The sequence below is a fragment of the Sarcophilus harrisii genome, chromosome 1, assembly GCF_902635505.1.
Source record: "Sarcophilus harrisii chromosome 1, mSarHar1.11, whole genome shotgun sequence".
Lineage (NCBI taxonomy): Eukaryota > Metazoa > Chordata > Mammalia > Dasyuromorphia > Dasyuridae > Sarcophilus > Sarcophilus harrisii.
The window spans coordinates 116342530-116370295 of NC_045426.1; the positions used below are offsets into that span (position 1 = coordinate 116342530).

The 27766-nt window shown below is 34.6% G+C and overlaps 1 protein-coding gene across 3 annotated transcripts in view; it reads right to left on the reverse strand.

Moving 5' to 3' along the window:
* The window catches only part of UHRF2 (ubiquitin like with PHD and ring finger domains 2), a 152509-nt gene that overhangs the window by 58987 nt on the left and 65756 nt on the right, over window positions 1-27766 (reverse strand). For 2 of the 3 annotated variants that reach the window (XM_031961956.1, XM_031961946.1), the window contains one exon: window positions 15781-15999. The exons of the other annotated variant lie outside the window; for it this stretch is intronic. In XM_031961956.1, the coding sequence (XP_031817816.1) occupies window positions 15781-15999 (219 nt within the window). The remainder of the gene's footprint in view (window positions 1-15780; window positions 16000-27766) is intronic. 3 annotated transcript variants of the gene reach the window in all.

Here is a 27766-nt window from a genome sequence, read left to right on the forward strand (position 1 = left end):
TTCCTTAGTCCCTAGATATACTATCAGGAAGGTTGGTGGTTGTCCTTCGTGTTCAAAGAGGACCAAAAATGACAACACTATATTAGAGTCAAGTTACAGTGTGTCCGACTATGGTTGATCAGACTAATATAAGCTCTGAATGCTCTATAATAGGTTAGCTACAAATAGTCCATATGAATATTTGGGATTGATTCTCTAAATCTGTACATCAGATTTTTTACTCACAGAGCACAGCACCTTCTCTGATGTGGGCATGCCATGCTGGGTGGTCTTGTGCCAATGTCTCTTATGTTACACAATAAATTCCAAAGTTCTTTAGAGGTGCTGTAAGATGTCTTTATATTGCTTTTTCTGATCACTTCGTGAGCGCTTGCCCCATGTGAGTTCTCCATAAAGTAGTCTTTTTGACAAGTGTATATCTGACATTCAAACAATGCGGCCAACCCAACTGAGCTGTGCTCACTATAGTAGAGTTGGAATGCATGGCAGTTTAGTTGGAGAAAGGACCTCAGTGTCTGATGTCTTATCCTGCCAGGTGATCTTCAAAGTCTTCCCGAGACAATTCAAATGGTAGCTACTTAGTTTCCTGGCTTGGTGCCAGGATGCTGCCCAGGTTTCAGAGACATAACGATGAGGTCAAAACAATAGCTCTGTAGACCTTCAATTTGGTAGGTAGTCTAATACCTTTTTCATCCCACACTTTCCTTTGCAGCCTTCCAAATACTGAGCTAGTTCTCTAGCAATGCCTGTGTCAACCTCATCATCAATAGAGCATGTCCTTGGAGAGCACACTCCAAAACATACTGTGGACTTGTCCACAAGCATTCAAAACTTCTCTAAAGTTAAAACTACTAAAACCTATGGTTTGTGGATATGGATGTGTGGTGCTGACTGATGGAGCACCTGTATTTTCTTGTTAATTGTTAGGCAAAATTAGCACAAGCAGCAGAGAACTGATCCACACTTAACAATCATCTTGGTTTGTAGCCTTTTCAAGTTGGAGAATTTACCATTGGTGGGGTTGCTTATTTTGATGCCAGACTCATCCTCATTGAAGATATTTGACAACATGGCTGAAAACATCATGATAAAAAAGGTTAAGACTGAGTACACAACCTCTTTTTACTCCACTGGTGACTGGGAAAACTCAAGAGCATAGTCCATTATTCAGAACCTGGGCAAGTGTGCCATTACAAAATTGACATACAATAATGATGAATTTTCCCATGCAACCAAATTTGGACAACTTTCCATAAACCCTTGACAAAGGCCTTGGTCAAATCTACAAATGTTGTATACAGACTTGTGTTCCATTTCTAGCATTTTTCCTATAGCTTTAGACAGCAAACACCACATCAACTGTTGCTTGGACTTTTCTGAAGCCACACTGATTCTCAGGTAGATGATCATCTTCCAGGTGAAATATAGCAGTCTGATAATAGGGAGGAGAATTTTGCCGGCAATGACTCTGAGAGCCTGTTTTGATTACTGCAGGACAATCTCTCTTCCCTTTACCTTTATAAAAATCGAAGTGTCCTTGAACTCCTGGGATAACCTCTTCTTACCATATAATCTGGAAAACTTCAGTCAGCTTTTATATAAATAATGGACCCTCCTCCCAACTTTATAAATCTCAGCTGGAATAGAATCAACACCAAGTGCTTTGCCACACAAAAAAGTCCAATGCCATCAAAACCTCTTCTTCAGTTGGAGTGTCAGGCAAGGAGGGATTGATTTCAATCTGAAGTAATGAATGGTCAGGGGGGCTTCAGCATTGATAATGGTCTATTGAAAACACTGTGGAAGTGTTCAACTCATCTCTCTAGGATCGTGTCCTTATACTAATCAATGTGGCTCCATCAGCACTGAGAGGGTGAAATGCACCATAATTTGGACAATAAATAGCTTTCAAGGCCTCATAAAAGTGCTTTGGATTGTTACTATCAACATAAAGCCGAATTTCACCTGCCTTCTTCATGCATCTGTGTTTCACTCGTACTTTACTGATAGAAATAAATGTTGCAGATTTAACATGTATTGGACTATCTGTTCATATAGGAGAGGGGTTGGGGGGAAGAAGGGGAAAATTTGCAACACAGATGTTATGCAAGGGTCAATGTTGGAAAAATTACCCATGCATATGGCTCTGTAAATAAAAAGCTTTAATTAAAAAAATAAATAAATGTGGCCTTTTAAAACATGGACGAATTATGCCACTAGCACAATTTTGGAGTTTTTTCATTTAAGCAGCTTCTGAATTTCCTCATCATTTTTGTCAAACCAGTCTTGATGTTTGAGAGTGTTCTAACCTAGATGACCAAATGCAGTGTTGTACATAAAATCTTTGAAAGCTGATCACTTCTTTTCTGCTCCTCTGTTGCCAACTGTGTGTTGGCTCCACTTTTCCTCCAAGTTGGACACAAATATTTCCCTCTCAGAGAAGCATTCTAGATATTCTGTTGACAATAATTAGTTTTAGTACTCTTTTTGATTTGGGGCTGCTCTTTTGTTGAATTTGAATATTTAGCTTGGAGAGGATAAGCACTCTGTGCCTCACATTACTTCTGTCACTCTCACGTAGTGCCCATTTCTTCTTACAACCACTCAATCTATTAAATGCCAATATTTGCTATAGGAGTGCATTCGTGAAGTTTCATTGCATTTAGAAAAACAGAAAACAGTGTGATGATGAGGTCATGAGATACACAAGTCTTCAGTACTAAGTGATTATTATTGTTGCTGTTTCTGATTCCATTCCTCCCAAGGTCTCCCTGCTGTGTCAGGTAGTCTAAGCCTATTCTAGCATTCAAGTCACCCAGAATTTTAAACTTGTCGTCTTTTAGCACATTATAACGGTCTCCAGTTCTTCATAAAATTTTTCTTTGACTTCATCAGGGCTCAATGTGGGGGGAGCACAGGCACTGATGATGATGTTTTCCTGAAAATGGCAGTCTCACTATCAGGAGCCTGTTGTTCCCTCCTTTTGGCAGGCATTTTGGCAAGCCTTTGGCAGGCTAGGCAAGCTTATTGACTAGATTAGTTTTGAACAAAAAATCTACACCAGCTTCATGGTGCTCCTCTTCACTGTGACCACACCAGAAAAATGTGTATCCAGTTCCAATTTCAGTTAGCTGGCTTTCATTTAACATCCTTATTTCCCTAAGAGCTGCTATGTGGATGTGATACCTGCTGAGTTCTCCGACAAGAATTCTTTGTCTTTCAGGATTACCAGATTTGCTGTTGTCTATGAATGTGCACATATTCCCATGGCAAATATCTTCTTTTTGAGCTCTCAAGTTAATGTACCTAGGCCATCTCCAATTTAAGTTATTTACAATCGAAGTTCTGGTGAAATATCTCAATGTCTGTGACCACAACATGCATCTTCTTTTTGTGGCCCAGGAATTCAAATTTATCTACTCTTTCCTTGTCAGTATAGTGCCACAGCCAGAGAAAAGACTCCACAGGAAGTAGAAAGCTCTTCTCTATATCCTGAGTGGGCAAAAGAACCTGAACACTCACAGAATCCAGTAGATTTATTATCTCTAATTTTGGCTGCTGGTGCCTGAGAGCAGAACCAAGAGTGAAGCTTCTCCTGTTTCCATCATGCTAAGTTCCATCAACAGTTAGCTTATTTTTTAACTCTACTAGCTTCGCCATCTCACTGTTCTAAGACAACATCTGCCTGAGTTACAAATACCATTCTGTTCTGTTCAGCAGGTGTTCCCTCACCTAAGCAGGCAGCCTTCACTGGTCCATGTTCTTGACATAGGCAGCAAGGTCAATATAGTGAGTATGAGCATAAGTGATGGGTGGCTGTGTTAATATTCCCTATGGGCTGCATTAATTATTAAACTTGAGTCTATCCCCCCTTTGCCAGAATCTTAGTGATGGCTACTGTCAAAGCAGTCTCGACATGACCTATGTGAACAGTGGGGCTTGTCTCTGACAGAAGTTTTCTTATCCCAGACAGTGGTTAAAATGAAGAGCAAGAGGTGCTTCTGTCTTGAATTACAAAATTGAGCCTCCTTCAGAATATAATGGTCACTTGTAATGTGGTGAATATTCGAGAGAGTATAGAGAGGGAAAGGGGGACATGGCAGTTATTGAGGAAAGGGACACAGTCTGGGAAATAGAAAATTATATGATTCATACTATCCTTATAGATAGTCTAGCTAATAGTACAATTAGGTAAATTTAGAACTGTCTGAATGACTGGACCCAAAGAATAGTTATTAATGATCTGATTTTAATTTTGAAGAAGCTCTACTGAGGAGTATTCAAGTGATGTTGGTTTAACCCCATATTATTCAATATTTTAACAGGAATACATTTTAATGGAATATAATTTCATTATGAATCAACTGTGTTAAATGGCAGCTAAAAAGTCTATATTAGGCTCCATTAAGGGTACCAAAGTGTCTTTAATGTTAAAAACAAACAAACAGATTGAAGTCCAGAACCTACAAAGAATACATAATCTATTTATATGCAATTGCCAAAGGATATGAATGGAAAATTTATGAAGAAATTATCTTAAAAACACATGGAATGATACCCCAAGTCCTTAATAAGACAAATGTAAACAAAAGACAACTTTATACCCATTAGAATGGCAAAAATATCAACAAATGGTAAATTACAATGTTAGGGCTATTAGAAAAAAGAAACTTTAACATATAGTTGGTAACACTGGCAAATGTTTGGTAGCAATATAGCAATATGTAATAATAGTCACAAACCTGATCATATCTTTTGACCCAGCGATTCCATTGCGAGGACTCTATCCTAAAAACATCATAAAAAGGAAAAAAGAAACTATCTGTACAAGAATATTCATAGCTGCTCTATTTGTAACAACCAAAAATGGAAAACAACTTATATGTCCAAAAGTTGGAGAAAGTCACAAATTATAGTATAATAATTAAATGGCTTATGGAGTAAAAATGAATATAAATCATTAGCAATTTTTTTTGAAAAGATTTATGAGATGTTAGAGATTGAGATCAGCATAAGAACTGTATGCATAATGATAACTACATCAAAACAGATCAAGGTGGTACAATTTCAAATAGGTTGTGAAGTAGACAAAGAATAGAAATATATAGTAGGAATTTTTTTTTCTTTATAGTGTATGTCTTCAACACTTATTGCAGTAGTTGGCACAGACTTTCTGTTTATTGACTGCTTATATGATTGTTAATCTTCTGAATCTGTCTCATCAACAATGGTTTAAAAATGAATAATTCTGTCCCTAGTTTTAGATTTAATCATTCTTGTAAAAAGTTTCTAAGCTCAAGATTTAAAAAATTAAATATAACATGGCTCTAAAGCTCAAACATTGTTAATTGTTTTTCAACAGTAGAGGAGTTTTAGAAAATATCTCCTGAATCATGCTATAATATTAACAATGCAACTGAAAGAGAGGTCTAAATTGACATTTACATACCCATAATTTGCTTTTAATCTCTAAATGAAACATACATTTGCAGATAAGATCCCAAAGTGATAATTAATAACAACTTCAAACTGCATTTTTGTAGGACTATGTTAACTTTGATGATTACATATTAATGATTCAAAGTAATTCCTTTAGTGGAAAATTTTGATTTTATTGTATTATAAAAATCTGACGTGACAATAGCTAGTTATTCTTATAAACCCTACTGGGAAAATGATAGGATCAACCAAGTTGTAGTAGGAAGAAGTCTAATGATGAAGTTTTAACTGATATTGTTTAGGAGCAAAGTCAATTTCTTTCAAAAATTTCTCAAAAAAAATTATTTACTAGTGACAAACTGATAAAAATAGTAGAGTATGGATCTATCTTCATCTCTATATGGATCAAGTACAATAGGTGGAGAGTTTGAAAACAAGACTGAAGAGTGTTCACTAAGATTTCTGGAACAATTTTACTGTAGAAGACAATAAAAAGTATGCCAATTGTAGATGTACTCATTAATAATTGTTCCAATTCTCTTGGCAAAATGCCAGTGAAGCAAGTAATATTCTTCTATGAAGCAATAAAAAAGTGATTACAGAAGAACAATCATTGGAAAGTAAGGGTATGTGATAAAAATATGGAGCTGGTAGTAATAGGATCCACCAAAGCATTACTAAATAAAAAAGTGAATGTTAGAAACATGAAGTTCTATATGAGGCAATTTCAGAGAATTTGCATTAGGGAAAGAAAAACAGCCTCCTGCTTTTAAGAAAAATGTGACATAGTACATTAAAAAAAAAAAAAACACTAAACCAAGAGGAAGAGACAGGTTGATTTAAATAAAAACAGCCAAAAATAAAATAAAATTAAAAAATTTTAAATTTAAATTTTATTGGACTGAAAAAAGAAAAAGATGTGAAAATATTAAATGGGTAGAAAGCAAAGATTTTCAAAAGATATTTCTTAATATTGATTTAATGAATATCAGAGCAGGGTAGGACCTTTGTCCTTAAGGCTCATTTTATAGATAAATAAACTGAGGAGGTCATGGGAATATAGGTAACTTGTCTAAGATCATCTAATAATAAGCAGGGACATGCAGGTGGCACAGAACCTGAAAGTTGTTTTATATCTAATCTGACTCTCTAATAAACATGCAAATATAATATTATATAATACATTAAAAATATATTATGTTATGTTAAATGTGTAATATATAATATAATAATTATATATTTATAATTATATAATATCTGGTACACACACTGTACCAAAGTCACATGCTTGAATTAAGCATATTCCCCTTTTCCTCTTATCTGATTAGAATCTGAAATTATACCAGAAGCCCCTCTTATTTCATAATATTTTATCATTCCAAAGGAACAAATTAATTTAATTGATTCAAAGCTAAAGAGCAAGTTATAGTATTGTATTGCTCTAATTTAGTATGATCCTATCCCTGAACAATGTTTAAAAGAATCAGTTAGAAACAAACTAAGGACTGATTCGTTAGTCTGTAGATTACTATCCAGTTTTTTCTCTTCCTTGAAGTTTTTGTAGCACTTCCAACACAGACTGGAAAGCAAAGAAATAACAGATGAATTGCTTATGTGGTTTAAAAAAAAGGAAATGAGTGGTTAAAGGAGAACTTTGTTAAGAAACATATTGGCCATTTTGAAATTATCAATGAACCAATTATTTTTGTCCTCTAACTCTGTCAGAAAAATGAGATTAAATATTATGCCTGCCACCTAATGTTAACTGTGGGATATTAATAACATAACTTCTATCAATAGTATTTTTTTCCTAGTGAAGTTTGAAGTTCATGAAGTACACTGAAATCATGGGGAAGAAGAAAAGGGTCTTTTATTGTGGTAAAAAAAATATGAACAAAATTAAATGATCTCTGAAGAAGTTTTATTTGTAGATTTGCATTCAGAAATTATTCCTCCCTTCTTCTGGAAGGTATGGAATTCTGTACTGAATATCAAACTAGGTTAATATATTGGGTAGATATGCAGAATTGCTTTTTTCCCATATTTTTAAAAAAATTTCTTTACTGAATGGTTTTGAGAATGGGGAAGGGAGGAAAGATATATTTGTAAATGAAGATATGATAAAACAAAAGATCTAGATGAAAAATTTGAAATTAAAAATAGAACATGTATAGTGAAAACTAGGTTCATTAAGCAACAAATATATTTTACATATAGTACTGCTGTCCAATTATTATCAAGACTACCCTAAGATGCAATTTTAAGATAGTGTAATTTAACTCATTTTGTACAAAAAATACTGATTCTGGAGCTCAAAGAATTGCATTCAATTCTACCTGTTATTTATTATTTGTGTGACTCAGAACAAGTTACTTAACCTCAGGCCTGCCTCAATTTCATTATCTCTAAAACGAAGGGATTTAATTATAAGCCCTTAGGCGTTTTCTTCTGGCTATATTTCCACAAAATTAGGATTCTACATCTCTCAAAAGTATGCTTCTGCCAAATGAACTACATAAACAATTAAAACCACAAATAACTATGGGAAAAACAAGAGGCTGATAGTTTACAATACTATGGATAATTGCCTCCATGTATTTTAAAGGATAAACCATCAGTGGTGAGGCAAGTTCATAGAATTTTAAAGTGAGAGGGATCACCTAGGTCAACTAGACCAATGCTCTAGTTTATAGAACAGGAAACTAAGGTCTAGTGAGAAGTAATACCCCAAGGTTGTGTCAGTAGTACAAAGTAGATTCATATAATTTGGAGAAAAAGAACTGTTAATTTTCCTGGTACAGTATATAGTTACAAAGAAATGCAAAAAAAAAATCTTCTATGACATTTCTAGAGCAATTCAGTGACGTCTGAGACAATTTGATACCGAGGATGAAAGAACTAGGGTTGAAATCAATAAAACATACTTATGAATGCCTTTTTCAATAAAAGAAGAAAACTCATCTCATATATGGAAATAGAGGAAGCATCTCCTGTTCAATGCAGTAAATATCAAAATACTTCCTTAGAGCAACAACTGCTACTCACTGAAAACACATTTCCAATGCTAAGGGTACTAGAGGGGAGAATTACAAATTATCTCAAAAACGGATAAAAAGTCTGAAGAGATATTTATAATACACATAAAATATTAGCTAACTTTAAAAAAATGTGCTTTATAATATATTCTTGTTAGCAGTATCGTTTTTAAAATTTGAATCTTAGTTCTTCAGTATATCTCTTTAAGGATTTGTGTTCTAGTAGGATTAAATAGAGGATTAAAACAACAATTAAAAGGATCATGACTTGTGATTTTTTGGAATAAAATGACAATTCAAAAACGGGGAAATGCTAATTGCTATCTTTCAAAATTTAGTCACTTTATCTTGACATTTATGTACTTTTTAAGTATGTTACATTATTTTTCTAACTATTACTCAATTTAGTCTTACAGCTTTGACAAGTTTTGCTTATATTCTTTACAAGTGATCAATATATTAAGAAAAATTTAAGTTATTAGTTATATTGCAACTAGTACAGTTATCCTCTTCACTTTTTCCCCATGGAGAGTCAGCATAAGAAATTAAATGGGAATTTTGGGGAGTTTTGCAGAAGCCACAGATGACATTCAAAGGCCAGAAGATAACAGAAAAAGTTTAGAAACTCAGAAATGCAATATACACACATTGTTGATAAAATATCAACATATTTTATTTTTTAATACCATAATAATTCAGATTTGTTTCCTGGTACAAAAGGAAAGTCAAAAAATTTTGCATACTTTTTCTAGCTCAAAGGAGCACTACAATGTGGAAGGGGTAATTGTACACTGAAACACTAGTTATATTAGTTATATTGATATTATACTATTTATTCTTACCTTGTGGTTCACTGTTTTCATACTACACCCCCTTTTTTTGTAAAGTCATAAAGTCTATGTTAAAAGTATTAATGGAATCTCCTATTAGCCATAAATTAATGAGTTCAGAGGGGCATAAAAGAAAAGGGTAGAGTAGATACTCTCTGAAATTTGAGAAAAAGTTAATTTTTTGCTCTAGGAATCGATTCTTTGGTTCCATTTTTCAATATGTGTGGCATTGAGATCACTAAATTTAATTTCATGACTATATAAAACTAAGATAAATTCTAGGCAAAGATACCAAATTTTAAATAAAGCTTGGTATAAAGAATTAATTTCTTTCCAAAAAATGAAATAGCTAAGTTTTACAGACGATTTTTTAAAATTACATGATTTTTACCCCTAATAGGTTTCCCTACAATTAACAAATTAACACTAAGATTCTTATCCTAATAAAAAAGGGGAAGAATTCATCTCATGAAATTTTACAAATGGTATCAAGAATAGTAAATTTATCAACACTTCTGCATGGTAATTACGTAATATTTTATTTACTAGAAATCTGCAACTTTGTGGTATACAGTTAATATTTCATTAGTACCACAATAAATTAGAGATATCCCTCTCCTCTTATTTGCACATAGTATACATAATAGAGATAAACCTTAGTTAGATCTCATATTTCAACGTTCTATTGCTAGCTTTCATTTTCTACGACTAGTTATTAAATCATGGTGTCTTCTAGAAAATACATGTAATTATTAACATGTTAAAACTGCTCATTTATAATGTTTTATACTTAAACCAATTTTGTCTTTTTTACATATACAACCTTTCCAGTTTATTCAGATTGTAAAATGACTGACAATCAGCAACGACCTTTTTTTTTTTTAATTAAGTATATGTCTAGTAGTCAAAATTTCCTTCTTAACTATGGCAAAGGTAATTCATTAACCCTCAATCAATTGGAATCCAACTGACAACAGAACTCCCTGTATTTCCCCCTTTTTAAGAAAGATCAGAGCATCTAGAACAAAAGGGAATTCCAGCAGTCTAGTTCAAATTGTTTTTGCCAAGTGGAAAAGACAAGGCTCAGGTCAGTTGAACATCTTCACTGACTTCACATAGGTAGTAAACAAAAGAATAAATTCTTACCCAGGTGTTCTGACTTTAACCTAACAAGCTTTCTACCAGAAGAGAAGCTAGTAAAAGATTTAGTTTAAAATAAATTTTTAGAGCACATCTTGGACTTACTTATATTGAACTTAATGTTCTTTATCTAAAAAGTTATGTAATATAATTTTAATTATCACACCCTTTAAGATATCAAAGATCTAATCACCTCCACTGTATTATACTTTACTAAAATGGGACAGTGAACCAATACATTCATTTTAGGAACATTTTTAACATTAAAACAAAAGAGAATTTTCTATTTCTTTTAAACAATTCAATAAATTCACTTTATTCCAAGTTTATTTAAGGTTTTATCAGAACCATTTGATTAAGTAACAGTGACAACACTGGTTATAAAGTTGTAGGCAAAGAGAATGAAGGGAGCTGTTTTAGAAGAGTGACACTAACAAAGTGAAGGCAGTTATTGGAGGACAGATGGTACTATAGGTGTGCCGCCTCCATTGCCCTTAGTCCTGTGGGTAGCACTGTGAGGTGTTGCGTTTGTATATTAGATATACAAACTCTAATCAAAGTCCTCAAAAGCCATGAGGGCTTAACCTTCTGCAGAATTTTTAAGACAAAAGAGCTGACAAAGGACTACTAGGAGACTATCCCATTACCTGTAAGGCAAGGCAATAGAATAGTCTATAACACACTGATAGCCTAAAAAGGAATGAGGAGTAGGACCCAAGAAACTTCAACTCTTGAATGTACTACCATGAAAAAGCAACTGGGGACCAGTTAAACACTAAGTCTCTGGGGTCAGTTAAGCAAGGTCCCACTAGTCTAAACAGGTTTTACGAGCTAACAAAAGGCAAACAAAACAATTTCTCAGACCCTGCAAAAGGTGGATAGATGAGTCAATAAAAGTACAAGGAGTTATGAGGCAGAAGTATAAGTATAGGAAGTTGAACCTCAAAATGGATTATGTTCTCAAGGTTCATTTTAAAAGACAGTTGTATAAAACTCATACTTCCCTAAAGAAATGTTAAACAGTGATAAGATTCTATATACTATTAATATTGTGCTTCACTTTTATTTTTCCTCCCAGTTTGGACTTATGATTTCACCAGTGTGGAAAAGAATTCCTTTTTTTTTTTTTTTTTTTTTTATTGTGGAAAAGAATTCCTAACACAACCTCTTGCCACAGATGAAGATCTACAACAGCTCCTACATAGTAGTACAGTAGACATAGTTGTAAGCCTGCAATCAGTTAGTCCTAGGTTCAAATCTTATCTCAGACACTTCTAGCTGTGTAACCCTGGGCAAATCACTTGTTTGCTTCAGCTTCTTCATCTACATAATGAGGATAACAGCACTTATCTCCCAGGGTAGCTGTGAAGATTATATTTGTAAAGCACTGAACATGGTGTTGGGCATAGATAGATGCTGCATAATCATTAGCTGTTATCATCATCATCATCATTCTATATATCTTGCTTATATATATAAGTAGACAATCTACTGGTTCCTGCTTTGTTGCCTTCCTATATATTCATCTTTCCCATCCTTAAAACCTTTATTAGGCTTTGCCAATATCTCAAGCCTGAATTCTCCCTTTTTCTAGGCAACCTCAACCCTCAATTGAAATTGCTCTCTCCAAAATTACAAATAATCTCTTGTCAAATCTAATAGCCTTTGCAGAGTTCTCCTTTTTAGTTTCTCCCTACCTCACTGCTCCCTAGCCTGCTTTATTTGCTTCTCTATCTGATACTACCTAACCACGTCATAATCCAATGCTCTGTCCTGAGATCTCTTTTCCCTTCTTTTTATATTCTCTTGATTACTTCATCAGTGGGAATTAAATATCATCCTTCTATAAATGGCTTCCAGATCTATATATCTACAGTCCCAGTTTCACTTCTAAGCTCTAGGCCTGCAATACTGCCTACTGGTTTTTTTGAACTGGATGTTCCTGTGTATATCTAAGGCATAGCTTGTCCATGACAACATTTACACTTTCTAACCAAATCCATCTTTCTATTGAAACTTTTTATTTTTCCTGAGGGTACCATTGTTTTAATTTTGCGTTTGTTCTGTCTTATTATTCACACAGCTACGTGCCTTAGACTAGTCCCTCATCATCCCTTGCCCGGACTACTACAAAGTTTTCCCAATTAGAATCTCTGCCTCATGTCTCTTACATGTTTTCACACTCTTGTCAAACTGATTTTCCTTTAAAGCACAGTTTGGATCATGTATTTTGGACCAGATATAGCATGTGCTTTTCTCGATAAAAAATAGGATCCTCTAAAGCAGGGACAATTTCATTTTTTATCTCTAATACCTAGTACCCCCCAAGCACTTGAATGTTTTACTGATTTAATGATAAAATAACCTGAACACATTTGATCAACAGGTATCAGAGGTCCAAACTGAAACCCACATCTTCCTCATTCCAAGGCTTTCCTTATCTAGTATGCCAAGCTTACTATAATGTAAACCATAACATGTAATGCTTAAAAAGCTTTTTTGGATTAGTTTGTGAATATAATCACCAAATGGTTACCCAAATGGCCAAATGTATTCCAAGTATATTAAACTGAAACTCAATGCAGAATGTCATTTGCTGCTTTTCGATTCAATTTATCCTAGGCTTTTAAAGTAAGGGGAGAGAGAGTAGAAAACTACTTCAGTTTCAACTCTATACTTAAAATTTTTATTCCATCTTTTCTAATTTGAAAACCATTCCCCATAATGGTGAAAGCAGGAAGTATTTACTATTTCAGTTAAATGTTAACTTATGTACACAAAGAAGTTTCTTTTCTTGTTCAAAAGATTAATGGAGGATATGGCGAGTAAAAAGGAAAAAAAAATTAAAAAGAGCAGGCATGATTTAAATGAAGAGTAAAGGAAAAACAAAAGTGAGAGAGAAGAAATAGGGTGGGTTTGTTTAGGAGTGTGTTGCTTTTTATATACGAAGACGAGAGGAAAATAATGTGGATAAGGGAAACCGAGTTGTTTCATTTAGATGACCAATATGCAAGAAAAAAAATAAAGTCTAGGCAAGTAACTTTAGTTGTTTCTGTACAAGATGAACCATGCAAAATACCACCTATGTTCACATAAGTATAGCTCTAGGTCAGACAAGAATTTCAATACATAAAAACAGAAAATGTGCCCTGAAATGCCAATAAGGTAATTCTTTACATTACTGTAGTTCCATGCCTTCAGATATGTTCATTACAGCCTTATATTAACATAAGAGAGGCTGGTGAGAGTTTAAAGGATTATGGGACTCATTTGCATGAATCAAACCCATTTTTAGTGTTGGTGATAGACAACAAAAGGGTGATTCAAAAAAGACAAATCAGAACTATGATGACAGGAAAATGGTCTTGGTGCTTACTAATGGTACACTTACTTTGTATGTAATAGACACACATATATATATATATATATATATATATATATATATATAGAGAGAGAGAGAGAGAGAGAGAGAGAGAGAGATAAATACTATCTATCTATCTATATATAGAGAGAGGCTGTGAAATGGTAACAATCCATGTTAATGTCTACATATTCATTTCCACTTTTTGGAGTCTATTTATTTAAATAGGTCAATGTGGTACTGTTTTAATGCAAGCTTTGACTTGCCATTTTTATCTTTTAAATATAGTGTATTTTTCTAATAAACCAATCATCTTATTACATAAGACATCTGATTCAGAATTGATTCTCACATTAATAATCAATAATTTCCTATTTGTTAAGGATAGGGATAGAGGTTGAACATGTGATTTCACTGATAAACAGAACTTCTGAGTCAGAGTATGGAAACTTCTTTTAATGAAGCATATTGGCACATTCTTTGTAATTTACGTTCCTAGAGAGGTGCCTATAATACTGAGAGTTAAATGACTTCCTCAAAATTACAGAGACATTATATATATCAGAGACCTAGTTTTTCCTGATCCTTGACTACCATAGCTGCCTGCCTATTTGTTAGGATATGGTCAATTATTATTATTTTTTATGATGTTCCATGCTTGTCATATCCAAAAAAAATTCCAGTTCTCTTCCTGAACAAATAGTTAACATATAAATGTTGGCATTCTATTTAGTTTAAAAGTCTTTAAGTTTTCTTCTTTCTTTATCCTGAATTATATGTTTATCCAATAAACCTTTTTGGTCATTCTCCCCTAAACCATCTCTGTAAAGGTTAATTTAGTTTAGATAATCTTATTAAATTCTTTATAGAACTTATTTTTTCATCCTCTGCAATAAATGAAGACACAAACTACATTTCTTCAAGGTATTTCTTTTCTTTTCTTTTCTTGGTTTTTTTTTTTTTTTTTTTTACTTATCATGAATACTACATGGAATGAATGTATCCTATAAAATTTTGTTTCTTATTGCCTTGATGAAGAGAAAAAAGAGTCAACTCTTCCACTTCCTAATTAAGTGTTGTCCAAAGGAGAATCACATTCTTCCATTTAGCTGCAAATGTCCTGTGTTATGCTTTCAGGTGCAGTGAAAATGTCAATGTTTTAATATAGTTCCTGGAATATGACTAACTAGTCACTGGAAAACAATTGTACATTCAGATGTCAACAGTCAAGACACTGATGTTTTTAGATGCTCACAAAACCATACAATTCTTTCTCCTCTATGCCACCTTTCCTGCCAATCTTTCACTTTCTGAAGAAGTAGGTTTTTTTGTAGGTTAGGCCAATATAACATCAGACCTAGCAGTCTTATCATGCCGAAAAGACCGCAAATATTTCCCTGGCAACAGAATATGTCTAAGAATATGCTGAGCCAAGTATGGGGAAGCTCAACAAAGCTGTAGGCTGGATTAGGCAATACATTTTTTTGGTTAAGGCAATCTATGAAACAACAGTCGATCTTAGTTCTATAAAGCTGGCGGGAGGGGAGGGGGGAAGAGCTAAAGATAGAAACCTTATTTTGTCTATTTTCACAAAAATAACCACCACTTACTTTCTCTGAATATATCAAACCAAACCTTGATAAATGTTAATGCTGCTGGCATTCATTATTCCATCACACCAAAACACAAATTCCTAATTTCATTTCTGGCAAAAAAAATTAAGTCATCATTCTTAACACAAATATGACTTCTTAATTTAGGTATAAACATTAGTTTAACATTGAAAATGCTTTAGAAAATTTAAAAACCTTCGAAAAAGACTACTGACTACCCTCAACAAACAAGAAATTCCAATTGCATTCATTATTAAGATAATGTTTGGTCAAAACATCTCAATATGCTATTTTGAGAGGTCAGTATTTAAAACATACATGCCTGGATTAATTCTGTAGGCAAAATGCAAAGTAAATCTTACCCTAGCATAATTTTTGCATGAACTTCTTTGTTAGTCCTTGAGATTTCCTTCAATGTAGTAATTTCTGCATCATACCAGAATCCTCTTTCTTCAGGAGTATCTACATTGTAGTTCACCATCACTATATCCCCTACATTTAGTTCACTCCACTTTAGAATTTTTCTTGCTCGTGGTCGAAGATTTTGGGGAGGCATTTCTACAATACCATTTTCTGGGTATCTAGGAAGCAAAAAAACCTGTTAAAGTTATACTTATTACAATCTTTTATCTCCCTACAAGACATTTTGAAATGAAACACAAAGCACATAACACAATTACCAATCCTCTTGAAAATTACAGTTTCTAATTGGAACATTAAAATCTGGCACAATTAAATGAGGGATAAAATAACTTACAAAATTATTCAACTGAATCAAAACATGGTAATTTCTAGATTAGGACCCTTATACCAAGCTCTTCTTTTCTTATTTGAAGTTAAGCTTAAAATTTCTATAAGTATTTAGAAGCAAAATGTTTTTCATAATTATTCTCCCCATGATAGGAATGACTGAAAAGGAATACAATACTGCATTTTCCCAGTAAGTTAACTGTCTCTTAGAAAATAAAACTTCTAAAATTGAGTCATTAACATCTTTATATTTTTCTGTTAAATTACATATTACCTGTACATAGAAGGAGCTTTGTTGATTGTGAAACTGGTACTTCTTGTCTACAGTCATATTACAAAATCATTGCTCTTCTATTTACTTATACTAATAAGATAGAAACCACAGAATAAAAATGTATATTTACACTGTTGTTAATCATGAAATAATGTTGTGTTTTAAGGAGTAAGATTTTAATTGTTAAGACAAATTCTGTATAAAAAAAAAGTCTGCCGGCTGGGTCCTATCTATTTGCATCCCAACCCATTAGCGAATGGTTTGCCTTTACTCTAATTGTTTTCATTGATTCTTGACAAAAGTCTAGGACCCTGTCATTTTTGATGAAGATAGAATAATATTTTCAATTTTTGTCCTAAGTACAGGGAAAACTTATTCCACAACACAAAGAGACCTAGACATATTCTCCCTCTCCCCCTCCTCCTTCTGTTCCCCCCTTTTCCCTTCCCCACAAAAAACCAAAGTTCTTAGCCCTTTGAATCAAACTAGTGCTCTCTTCTCTACACATCTCTGCCTGACAACTGACGAACAGGTTGCTACAATCATTTCTTTTCAACATTCAGTGAAGACATATCTTTCAGGTTAAACTTTGGAAAGCAAAATTTTGACACATCTAGATATATTACCCTACTGTACTATATACACATGTATATACATGGACATCCTAAAAGGAAGATAAGATGCAATTTTTGCCAGTTCGCAGAATGAACCCAGGAGATTGTGGAATAACCAGAACTGCATTGAAATTAAGAATAATTGTGGAAAAGGGGTCAATCTTCCTTAATCATTATTGACAACTGATAACCAATGCCACCAACAGGCAAGTGGCCTTACTAATCCTTTCCACACACTGGGCAGGCAAACACTGAAGCAGTGGGACATTTTGGGAGTGAACAAGAGCATCATGTGTCTGATTAGCCAAACTACTACCTTGTTCCTCAAGTCCCAAGACCCTAAAGGAGACTGCTCAGGAATATGAAATTGAAATTCAAAAGCCTTTGGAATAACAATGTTTCCAGCCCAGTAAACATAGTCATCATCATGGGAAATACCTCCTGTAGAGGTATTTGTCATTTAAATACAAGGCATCATCAAATGGTTCATAATAAGAAAGTGAAAGTGCTAGGATACATTTAAGAAACCTAACCATCTGCTTTACATCTGAGCTCTAAGTACTATAAGATCAATCTTTTCATCTGAGATGCAGTTAAAAGCTTCCACATATATTACCTTCCACAATTTAGAATTTGTTTTGGGGAACAAGGACTGCTTTTTTTTAATTTAAAAAATTGTACTAGTAGTTCTTAGTACAGTATTTTGCACATAGCAAGTTCTTCATAAATATTTATTCATTCATTCATACAAAGAAGGGCTGGCAACCTAGCACAAGTCAGATGATGACTAAATGGCATAGTTCATTTAGGCCTCTTGTACTCGGCCTATACATCCAATCTATTGCCAAATTTTATCATTTTTACTTTCATAACATCTCTAATATTCTCTCAACTCATAGATACTATGCTACTACAGGATTTGTCTTTTGTCTGGACTAATTCGTGCCTCAAGTATCTACCTATTCTTATCCAGTCTGACTTGGTCACTTATCTGTTCTGCTAACTCCAGTAGTCCTCTATTACTTCTAGAATTAAATAGTACATCTTTTGGTATTTAAACTCCTTCATAACCCGCCTCCTCCCAGCATCTTCTGAGACATTGTACTTTTCCCCAGGCTCTGGCATTTGGGCAGCACTCCCGGGTTTACCTGCTCTTTCTCACAAATGACAAGGCATTCCTGACTCCATGAGTGCGCACAGGCTATATGATATGCACAGAGCACTTTCTTTTCTCACCTCTGCCTAATCTTCACCAGCTTCCTTCTCAGGACAAGATTCAAATTCTCTGTGCCACCCCCCCCACTCTCCTCCAATATTCTGTTCCGTTTACATTGTATATTTCATCTCATGTGCCAACTGAACTTGACCTCTCTCAAGTTGCCAGCACTCTCCTTTAAAACCACTTTCGTGTCCTGCACAGCCCTCACCACTCACCTTCTGAACTCTCTTCTTTTATGTTGGAGCCACCGCTCTGTCCCCATTCTCCTTTTATCCTACTATTCCTTCTCAGTTCCTTTCTGGTTCTTCACATCCTGCCCAAATTCTGTGCCCCTTCTCTTTTCACTACAGATTCTCTCACTTTGCGATTTCTTCAGCTCCCATGAGGTCAATGAACATCACTGTTCAGGGGACTCTCAGACCTATAAATCTGACCCTATTCTTTTTGCAAGGAATCACGAGTCTCTAGCTGCCTTCTAGCTGCAAGTCAACATGTCCAAAACACCACTGTGTCCCTACCTACCATTTCTGAATTTCCCTATCACTCTTGGGGAGCTCAAGCATGCTCCCAGGTCAGAAAAATCAGTGTCCCTTCTCAATCCCTCCCTCTCACTACCTCCACATGACCCATGGACACATCTTATCTTCATCTTCATGTTTCTCATACATACTCCCTTCTCTCCAGTCACACAAGCCATAGCCCTAATTCAGACCCTCATCACTTTTCACCTGGACTTCTACTCCATTCCCTCCTCCACTCTACTTAACTCTAATTTTTCAGAGAGCTCTAGAGGACATGGGAACTTGTATTTGTAATGCCTCTGAATGGCATTAAAAGCTTTTTCAAAACCCTTCCAGCCTCCTTATACTATACTACTTCAATGCAATATATGATCTAGCTATGCTGATCCACTTAAAGTTCCTTTAAAATAACAAATTACCTTCGTCTCTGTGCCCTTGAACTAGCTTTTTACCCCTTCCTAAAATATTTTGCCTTGATTTCCTAAGCTTCTTTCAAAATTTAGCTCAAATTTCACCTAAGTCTTTCCCACATACTCAGCCTCTAATACCTTCTTTTCAGATTCCTTTTATATACTCTCTATATATATATCTTGAATGTACTTAATTACATGTTGCATCCTCCATTACAATATATACCCCTTGAGAATAGAGATTTTTTTTCTTTTTCATTGCTTCTCTGGCACTCAACATAGAATTGTCACATAGTATGCATTTAAGTGATTGACTACATAGTTATTATTAATATGCTGTCTTCTTCATTAAAAGGCGAGTTAATTGAGGGCAAGTACCATATTTTTGCCTTTCTTTACATACCCAACACTTGGCGTAGCACAGTGCCTAAGCACATAAAAAGATGACCAATAAATATCTGATGACTAAGTTCAAGGTTACTGCTAAGCAAAATTAAGAAGCTGTCAAATTCTTTGTCTCTATTCTTGCTGCCATTCTCTTTGATTCCAAGTATATAATATAATAATTGATAAAGAAGGCATTTTTTAAAATTTCATGATCAGGATATCATCTTTAAGACCTGAAGGATATAATAACAGAGTGGTTTTCCAGTTGTGTCTGACTCTTCATGATCCGCCATTTGGGGTTTTCCTGGCAAAAAATACTGGAGTAGTTTGCCATTTCGTTCTCCAACTCATTTTCCAGATAACCCTAAGGCAAACAGGGTTAAATGACTTGCCCAGGATCAGCTACTAACTATCTGTGGCCAGATCTGAACTCAGGAAGATGAGTCTTCCTGACCACAAGTCTGGCACCTAGCACTCTATCTACTGTATCACTTAGATGCTCCAGTTATGATTATGGTAAGGGAACTACCTACTTGTAAAGTTCATCCAAGTTCTTCTATTTACTACCTCTATTTGCATAAATACCTTTAACACTTTGAATCTGCTTTCACATATGAAAAATAAGAAAGTGGGACTCTTTCCAGCTCTAAATTCTGCAATATCTGAAAGGATAATGACTAAACCTTCACAAAAGAAGCAATAAAGGAAAAAGTATGAATATAGTGCTGTGGTAGTGGCCTGACTTTGGGGCCTCAGACCTGTTAGTGTGAGAACAGGTTGGAAGAGGGAGCTGAAACCATGGAAAAAGTGGAGCATTTGACATCCTTGGGTAAAGGGTATATTAATACTCAATTTGTCTGCTATATAAAGTCCAAATAAAAAAGTAATTCTCTATTGACAAAAATATCTTACAGATTCTCCTGATTACAGTTAATATGCTCACTGCATGGAGCCAAGAATGATCTAGGGATTTCTCAATCAGATTCTGTTTTAAAATTCAAAAGAGAGTAGTCAGGCATTAAAAAAAAATTTCCCATACTGTTTCATTGATGTAAAATTCTATTAAAAAAAACAACCCAGTGTTGTTCTACTGATGCTTTTAGCATGAAAATGAGAATCATGGAATATCATAACCTCAAATGGATCAGAATTGTAAGTAACACAAAGAATAATAGAAATGTGATCAACAATGACATGACTATAGAGTAGCATAAAAGATCTATGATATATGTTTGAAGAAGGTGACCTATTCGTACAGCCAGAATATGGTCTAATAGAGAGACTAAAAGTAATATCTGGGTATCCATGAAATATTAAAAAGAACCCAAAGAAGACCTAGTAGGCTTAAGTAATCACAGAAAGATATATAGGATTTAGAGTTAGAAGGGGACCTCTTAGATAATTTATTCCAACACTCTCATTTTATATCTGAGAAAACTTGAGATCCAGCAAATTTAAATACTCAAGGCAGGGCATTCAAAATCCAGGTTACATAATCCCTAAGTCTATGCTTTTACTAGTATATATCATTGACTGAATGGACAAAAAACTTCTAGGACAAGAGCATAAATACAAATTATGACTGATACGGTGCAAAAGGGAAAAATTCCTCCTTGAAAGTTAATGAACTACTGATACTATTTACTTGTATACTTGTGACTTTTGACATAAATGAAATGAAAGTTATTTCTACAAGTAGAGAAAATTAGTCATAATTTATAATACCATTTTACAAATATTCAAGCTAGATTAATATAATAAGAAATTATGCCAATTTGGAGACATTTTTCTATTTATACTAAAGCTCCACAAGACAATAAATGTGTACAAAAAACCTTTTCATTGCTAAAGTGAACTAGTGATTTTGTTTCTAATTTTAAATATTAATACTAGAAGATAAAAATTCTGATGTCTTCTCATCACTATGGAAACCTCTCTTAGCAATCAGTTGCCCATATCTAAAGATTCATTTAGCTTTGCCACAGAAAATATTTGTGCATTCCTATGATGATATAGAAGTGTATTAATTCTATCTACCTAAGAGTTTTTCTAATACTCTTCCCCAACACCACTTGAAGACAATGAAAGATTTAAAGCCCATTTCCAATATTTATAAAAAGTCATAACCATGTTATATGTGATAAGTTAAATGTGTTCTGTTTGCAAAGCATTCAACATATATTATCTTATCCTTACAGTTCTCTAGGATCATAATTATAAGAATTATTTTTCCAGTTATATAGATGAAATTTAGAATAACTTATCCAGTCATTGATCTATCAAGTGTTAGATGTAGGATTTTAATCTAGGTTTCTCCAGATAATTTTTTTTCCCATTCCACCATTCTTCCTTTAAACTTGACCCCCTAAGGAAGAAAGACATCTTACTCTATTGATAAAAAGACTGTTGTTTGCTCACTTTCAAAGATGATTTTGACCATGAGGGAGGTGATCCCATGACATGCAAGTAAATTAGATTTGAGTGAGGAAAGACTATGCAAAATCATAAACCTCACTTTTTTATTCAGAACCATTTAGGTCCACTGGCCAGATGTAGATCAGCATGATTGGAGATGGGTATAAATAGGCACTTACTTAAGTGTACATTGGCCTTGGTTAATGGTCTTTACTTAGGGAGGGAAGGAACCTTAAACTGAAAGAACCCTATCAAATAAAAAAAAAGTCCTTGTAAAGGAAAATGTGAATTGTTTAGAGATTATTTCCCTTAAGCAAGAGACTTAGAAAATAAAATTATTAAGGATCCTCTATTAAAATCCGACAATGACTCATCAAGACATTTGAAGGTTTCGGAGGTTTTAGGAAACTCTGCTTTGTTGAATTCAGTTCAATTCAATACAACCAGTCTTAAGTCCTTCTTATAACCAAGGCACTGTGTTAAGGGCTAGATAAAAAGATTAACATGAAGCAGACCCTTTCCTACATTCTACATTCTAGTCAGGAAGACATAACATGCACATAGATAAATCACAAGTGTATTGAAGGAAACATGAAGTAATTTGGAGGTGGGGGTAGAACTAGGAGAATTGAGAAATGTTTTAGAGAAGGGCTAAATCTTGAAAAAAGGTATTCAAAGAACAGAGGTGATATTAGCAAAAACACGAAGAAAGAAATAATTTGGGGAATTGATAATAGGCCAGTTTGTCTAGAACACAGAATGTATGAAGGGAAACAATGACAGAACTGAAAACATGGCTATAGTCAAACTATGAATGATTTAAAATGCTAAATAATGGAGCTGCCTTTTATCCTGGAGGCAATAGTGAATCACTGTAGCTTAAATAGGGGATTGACCCTGTTATATCTAAGATTCAGGAAAATTATTTTCAAAAGCAGCTATGATGAAGATGCATTGACAGAGGAGAGACAATGCTGAGAGAACAGACAAGTAGCCACTGCAACAATTTAGGTAAAAAGTGGTGAGGACCACAGAGAATTAGAAAGAGAAAAAGAGACAGACACAGAGAGGCAAAAAAACGAACATAGAAAGACAGAGATAGTATAAGAGACAAAGATTGAACCAGAAAGACAGGAAAATAGGCAGAGACAGATACACAAGAGATAGAAACAATAGACAAAAAAAAAAAGTAACGAGTACCTGAATTACAGTGTAGTCATGGAAATGAAGAGAAAAGGACATATATAACATATGTTATAGAGATATTATCAATAAGGCCTCACCAATTTTTAGAAATGGGGAGTTAGAGGGTCAAAGATGACTTAAGAATTGATCTTTTTGACTCCAGGCTAGTGTTCTATTCCCTGCACCACCTAGCTGTCCACAAGATATGAAGTTCTGTTTTGATTGTGTTTTTGATGTTGACAGAATTTGGAGGTAGAGATGTCCAACAGTAGACTGGAGTTCAGGGCAGAAATACAAATTAAGATACACAGATTTGGCTAGGGTAGTTGATTTTATCACTAAAAATGTATAAAGTGAGAGAAAAGAGTTCATGACAGAGTCCTAGTATAATGCTTAAGGAGTAGACCATGAATATTGTTCCACCAAAGGAGCAATTAATTATATGAAACTGGAGAAGTGGAAACTGAGCAATACCACTGCAACTAGGGGAGGAGAGAATATATTGAAGTATGCATTAGAAACGATCAAACTGTAGAGTTCAAGATGAAAAGGCCACTGAATTTAGCAATTATGAAATATCTATAGGAGTGTGGAGGGGGGAATGTATGTGGAGGATGCGACACTAATTTTTTTTTTATTTTAAACTTTCAATAGTATTTTATTTTTCCAAATACATGTAAAGATAGTTTTCAACATTCACTTTTGTAGGACTGTGTTCAAAATTTTTTCTCCTTCCTTTCCTTACTCTTCCCCTCCCCAACACAGCAAATAATCTGATAAGTTAAATATGTGCAATTCTTTTAAACATATTTCCGTATTTGTCATGTTGTACAAGAAAAATCAGACCCAAAGTGGTGTGGGGGGGAGAACATAAAAAAGAAACAAACAAAAAAGGTGAAAATACCATGTTTTGATTCATATTCAGTCCCATAGATTGTGCTCTCTCTCTGGATGCAAATGGAATTTTCCAAACCAAATTTAATGGAATTGATGGGACATTACTAAAAAGAGAATTTTAAATTATTTGAATGGTTAAGTCAAAAGCTAGGATGCCAGGAATAAATGGGAGGTGAAGAAATCTGAGATACAGGATACTAGTTTTCCAGGATATTAGTTGTTACAGACAAAAATCCTAACACAGTAGTGTTTGTTTGTTTGGGTTTTTTTTTGAGGGGTAGGGTCAAAGAAACATTTTCTAAAGATGGGAGAGATCTGGATTCATTTTTAGACTACAAGGAAAAAGTGGATAAATTTATAGATTAGAGTGGAAGGATGAGGTGGGATGTGTGTGTGTGTGTGTGTGTGTGTGTGTGTGTGTGTGTGTGTGTAGGGGGGGAAGACTGAGAGGGGTGAAAAGGTTGGTTTTAGCAAGAACTGATTATTAACTTTAGTTTTCACATACTTCTTTTGTTTTCCTTGTTATTTCCAATATCCAAAACCCCATAATTCTTTCCCCAGTCTTAGAATACTCCCATCTGCTGCCTTTTCTCCTAATCACAGATTGTTGAATAAAGATGGAGAAAAAGTCACAAAGTCAGGGTAAATGGGTTTATTGAAAATTAAGTTACACAATCTTAACTGGTCCTCACTACCAAGCAACCTTTTAACACTTCTCTCAAGCAACCTTTTAACACTTCTCTCTATTTAATTTACCACTCAAGGTGAATCTTCCAAAACTTTACACCTTTTCTCAAACTTCAAACGGCTCCCCACTCTCCCTACCCCCCTCAATTAAGAACTTTACCTCGTTTTTTACTAAAAAATACTTAAGACTTTTTACTGAGAGAGATCTCTTCTCTTTCTTTCTCTCACATCACCCAGATGCCTCCTGCCACTATTTCCCCCTTCATCCTTTGCTCACAAAGGCTAACTCTTGCTAAGGAAAACTCTTCTAATTATATAAGTGATCCCATTCCATCCAGTCTCTTCTATCAGATTGCCTTCTCTATCATCCTCATTCTTTCACTCATCTTCATTCTGTTCCTGCCTGCTTAACCAGCTATTGATTAACTTTTCCTGTGTTTTCCCTTTCTTGATCATTTATCCTACAATATTAACTTGTTTGTACAGTTGTTTGCATATTTTCTCTGCCTTTAGTATTAATAATAGTATCAATATTCATATTAAGTAATACCTTATTGCCTAGTAATAAACTTATTTCTCCATCCTCAAAATACACTCATGTGATCCGCCATTTGTATTATTGTCCTTTATTTCTCTGCTTTTTTTTTTTTTAAAGATGAAAATATTATGTCATGATCCACATTCAGTCCCCATAGTCCTCTCTCTGGGTACAGATAGCTCTTTCCATCACCAGTCTATTGGAATTGACCTAAATCACTTCATTGTTGAAAAGAGCCAAGTCCATCAGAGTTGATCATCACATAATTTAAACTAAGGTCATCTAAAACAAAAGCCTCCATCTTCTCTTTGCTCATTTTAGTCTAATTCTCTGTAGTCTAACTTCTGACTTCATCATTCAACTGAAACTACTTTCTCCAAAATTTCCAATGATCTCAAATAGTCAAATTTAATGGCTTACCTCCACTTCATCCTCTTGATCTCTCCAAAGCCTTTGACACTCTCATATTCTTCTTGATATTCTTGTCTGTACCTCCTATAAGACTACTTTATGATGATTATCCTATCTGATTGCTGTCAGTTTTTCTTCACTGGATTTTTGTTTGGGTCATGCCTTCTACAAAGGTAACTCACAGAGCTCTACCTTGGGCCTTCTTCTCTTTTTCCTTTACATGATTTCACATGGTGTTCCTACCAGTTCCAATGGATTCAATTATTTTTATCCAATGATTCTAAGATTTACTTATCCAGCTCCAGCCTCCTTCCATCTCCACCTATATGTCCTACTGTAGGTATCTTAAAAATCAACATGTTCAAAACTGAAATGATTCTCTATCCTCCAAGCATTCCCCTACTCCACCATCCTTCTAGTCATCCACACGTGGAAACCAGTGTCACCCTCAATTCCTCACTCCCTTATTCCTATATTCAGCCTGTTGTTAAGGGCTGTTGATTCTGTCTTTGTGGTACTTCTGGGAGGCTGCTGCCACCCCAGTGCAAGTCCTTATCTCACTCCTGGTATTGCAAAAGTAAATTGGTCGTTCTTCTTGCTTTGGTCTCTCCCTACTCCAGTCCATTTCACAAAGCAGTCAACAAGATCTTTGTCAAGAAAAAAATTCAAGGCCAATCAAGTCACTCCTCAATTCAATCACATCCAATAGTTCCCCATCACCTCCATGTTTGAATATAAAACCTGTTTAGCATTCAAAGCCCATTCACACCTTGGAACACCCTTCCCTGTCCAGTCTTGTCACATGTCTCATATTCTTCTTCCATACTGCTCCACCATGTATTCTACGATCCAGTCACACTCGCCTCCTTGTCATTCCACCAACCATAACCACTCGATTCATATGTAACAAGTTAATACGACAACAGCACCCAGAAGGTAAACTAGGCACTTCCCTACACCCACACTTAGAGACTACTTAAAGAATATGAAAACAATATAATCTAACTTTCACAAGGACTCCTCCACTCAATTCAAGGACTCATACTACTGTAGTTTTGCATACTTATTTCAATAAGGGAGATCACAATATGGCCTGATTGAGGGAATGACTACAGAATTTACACTTTGTCTTTTTCTTTTCTGGTCACATTTTTGGATGAATGCTATTGCTTTCATTTCCTCACATAACTCAAACCTTTGATCTTCTGCAATATTATTTTCAGCTCTATTATTATTAAACCTATGCCCTTAGAAGTTAAAAGGTCTCTTAATCCTCAAATCTATGGCTACTCACCCCCCATCTTCTTTGTTCTCTATGTTAATATTACTATTTCTTTTAATACTAATTAATACTACTATTTCTTTTCTCTGAGTTTTTACAATAAGAAAATAACCTGAATCCTCCCTTTCACTAAGCTTTTATGGTTCTCCACCATTCTTCCAGTCTCCTGGATTTGTAACCTCAATATTATAATCAGTGTCCCCCAGTCCTCTGTAAAGTACCTACTCAATTACCAAAATTTGCCATTTCTACCTCTATAAGATCTTTTTACATCCATCATCGTTCTCCCTTTCTCATTACTCATAAAGCTACCATCTTAGTTCTGACCCTCATCATCTCTCAGATGGCCTATGACAACAGATCGTGTCTTTTCCTTAAATGCTTTCTCTAATCTATCCTCCAAAGAGATTTGACCAAGACAATTAACTTCCCCCTGGCAGACTGTAGTGCTTGGTTTCTTGTTGCCTCTAAAATTAAATATAACCTCCTGTTTTGCCTCCAATTTCCTAACTTCTCTTTCCAGACTCAATCTGAATTATTTCTCTTCCCATATTCTACTCTATAGTCTAGCCAAACTAAACTTCTTTATGTTCCTCAAACACACTACTATAACTATTCCGGATCATCATTCCTCTGCATATACAATTTGTGCCGAGAATGTACTGCCTTCCTCATCTTTATCTCTCAGAATTCTTTATCTCCTTTAAGACTCCACTCAAGAACAATCTTGACATTCCTCATCATCCAGACTGCTAGTA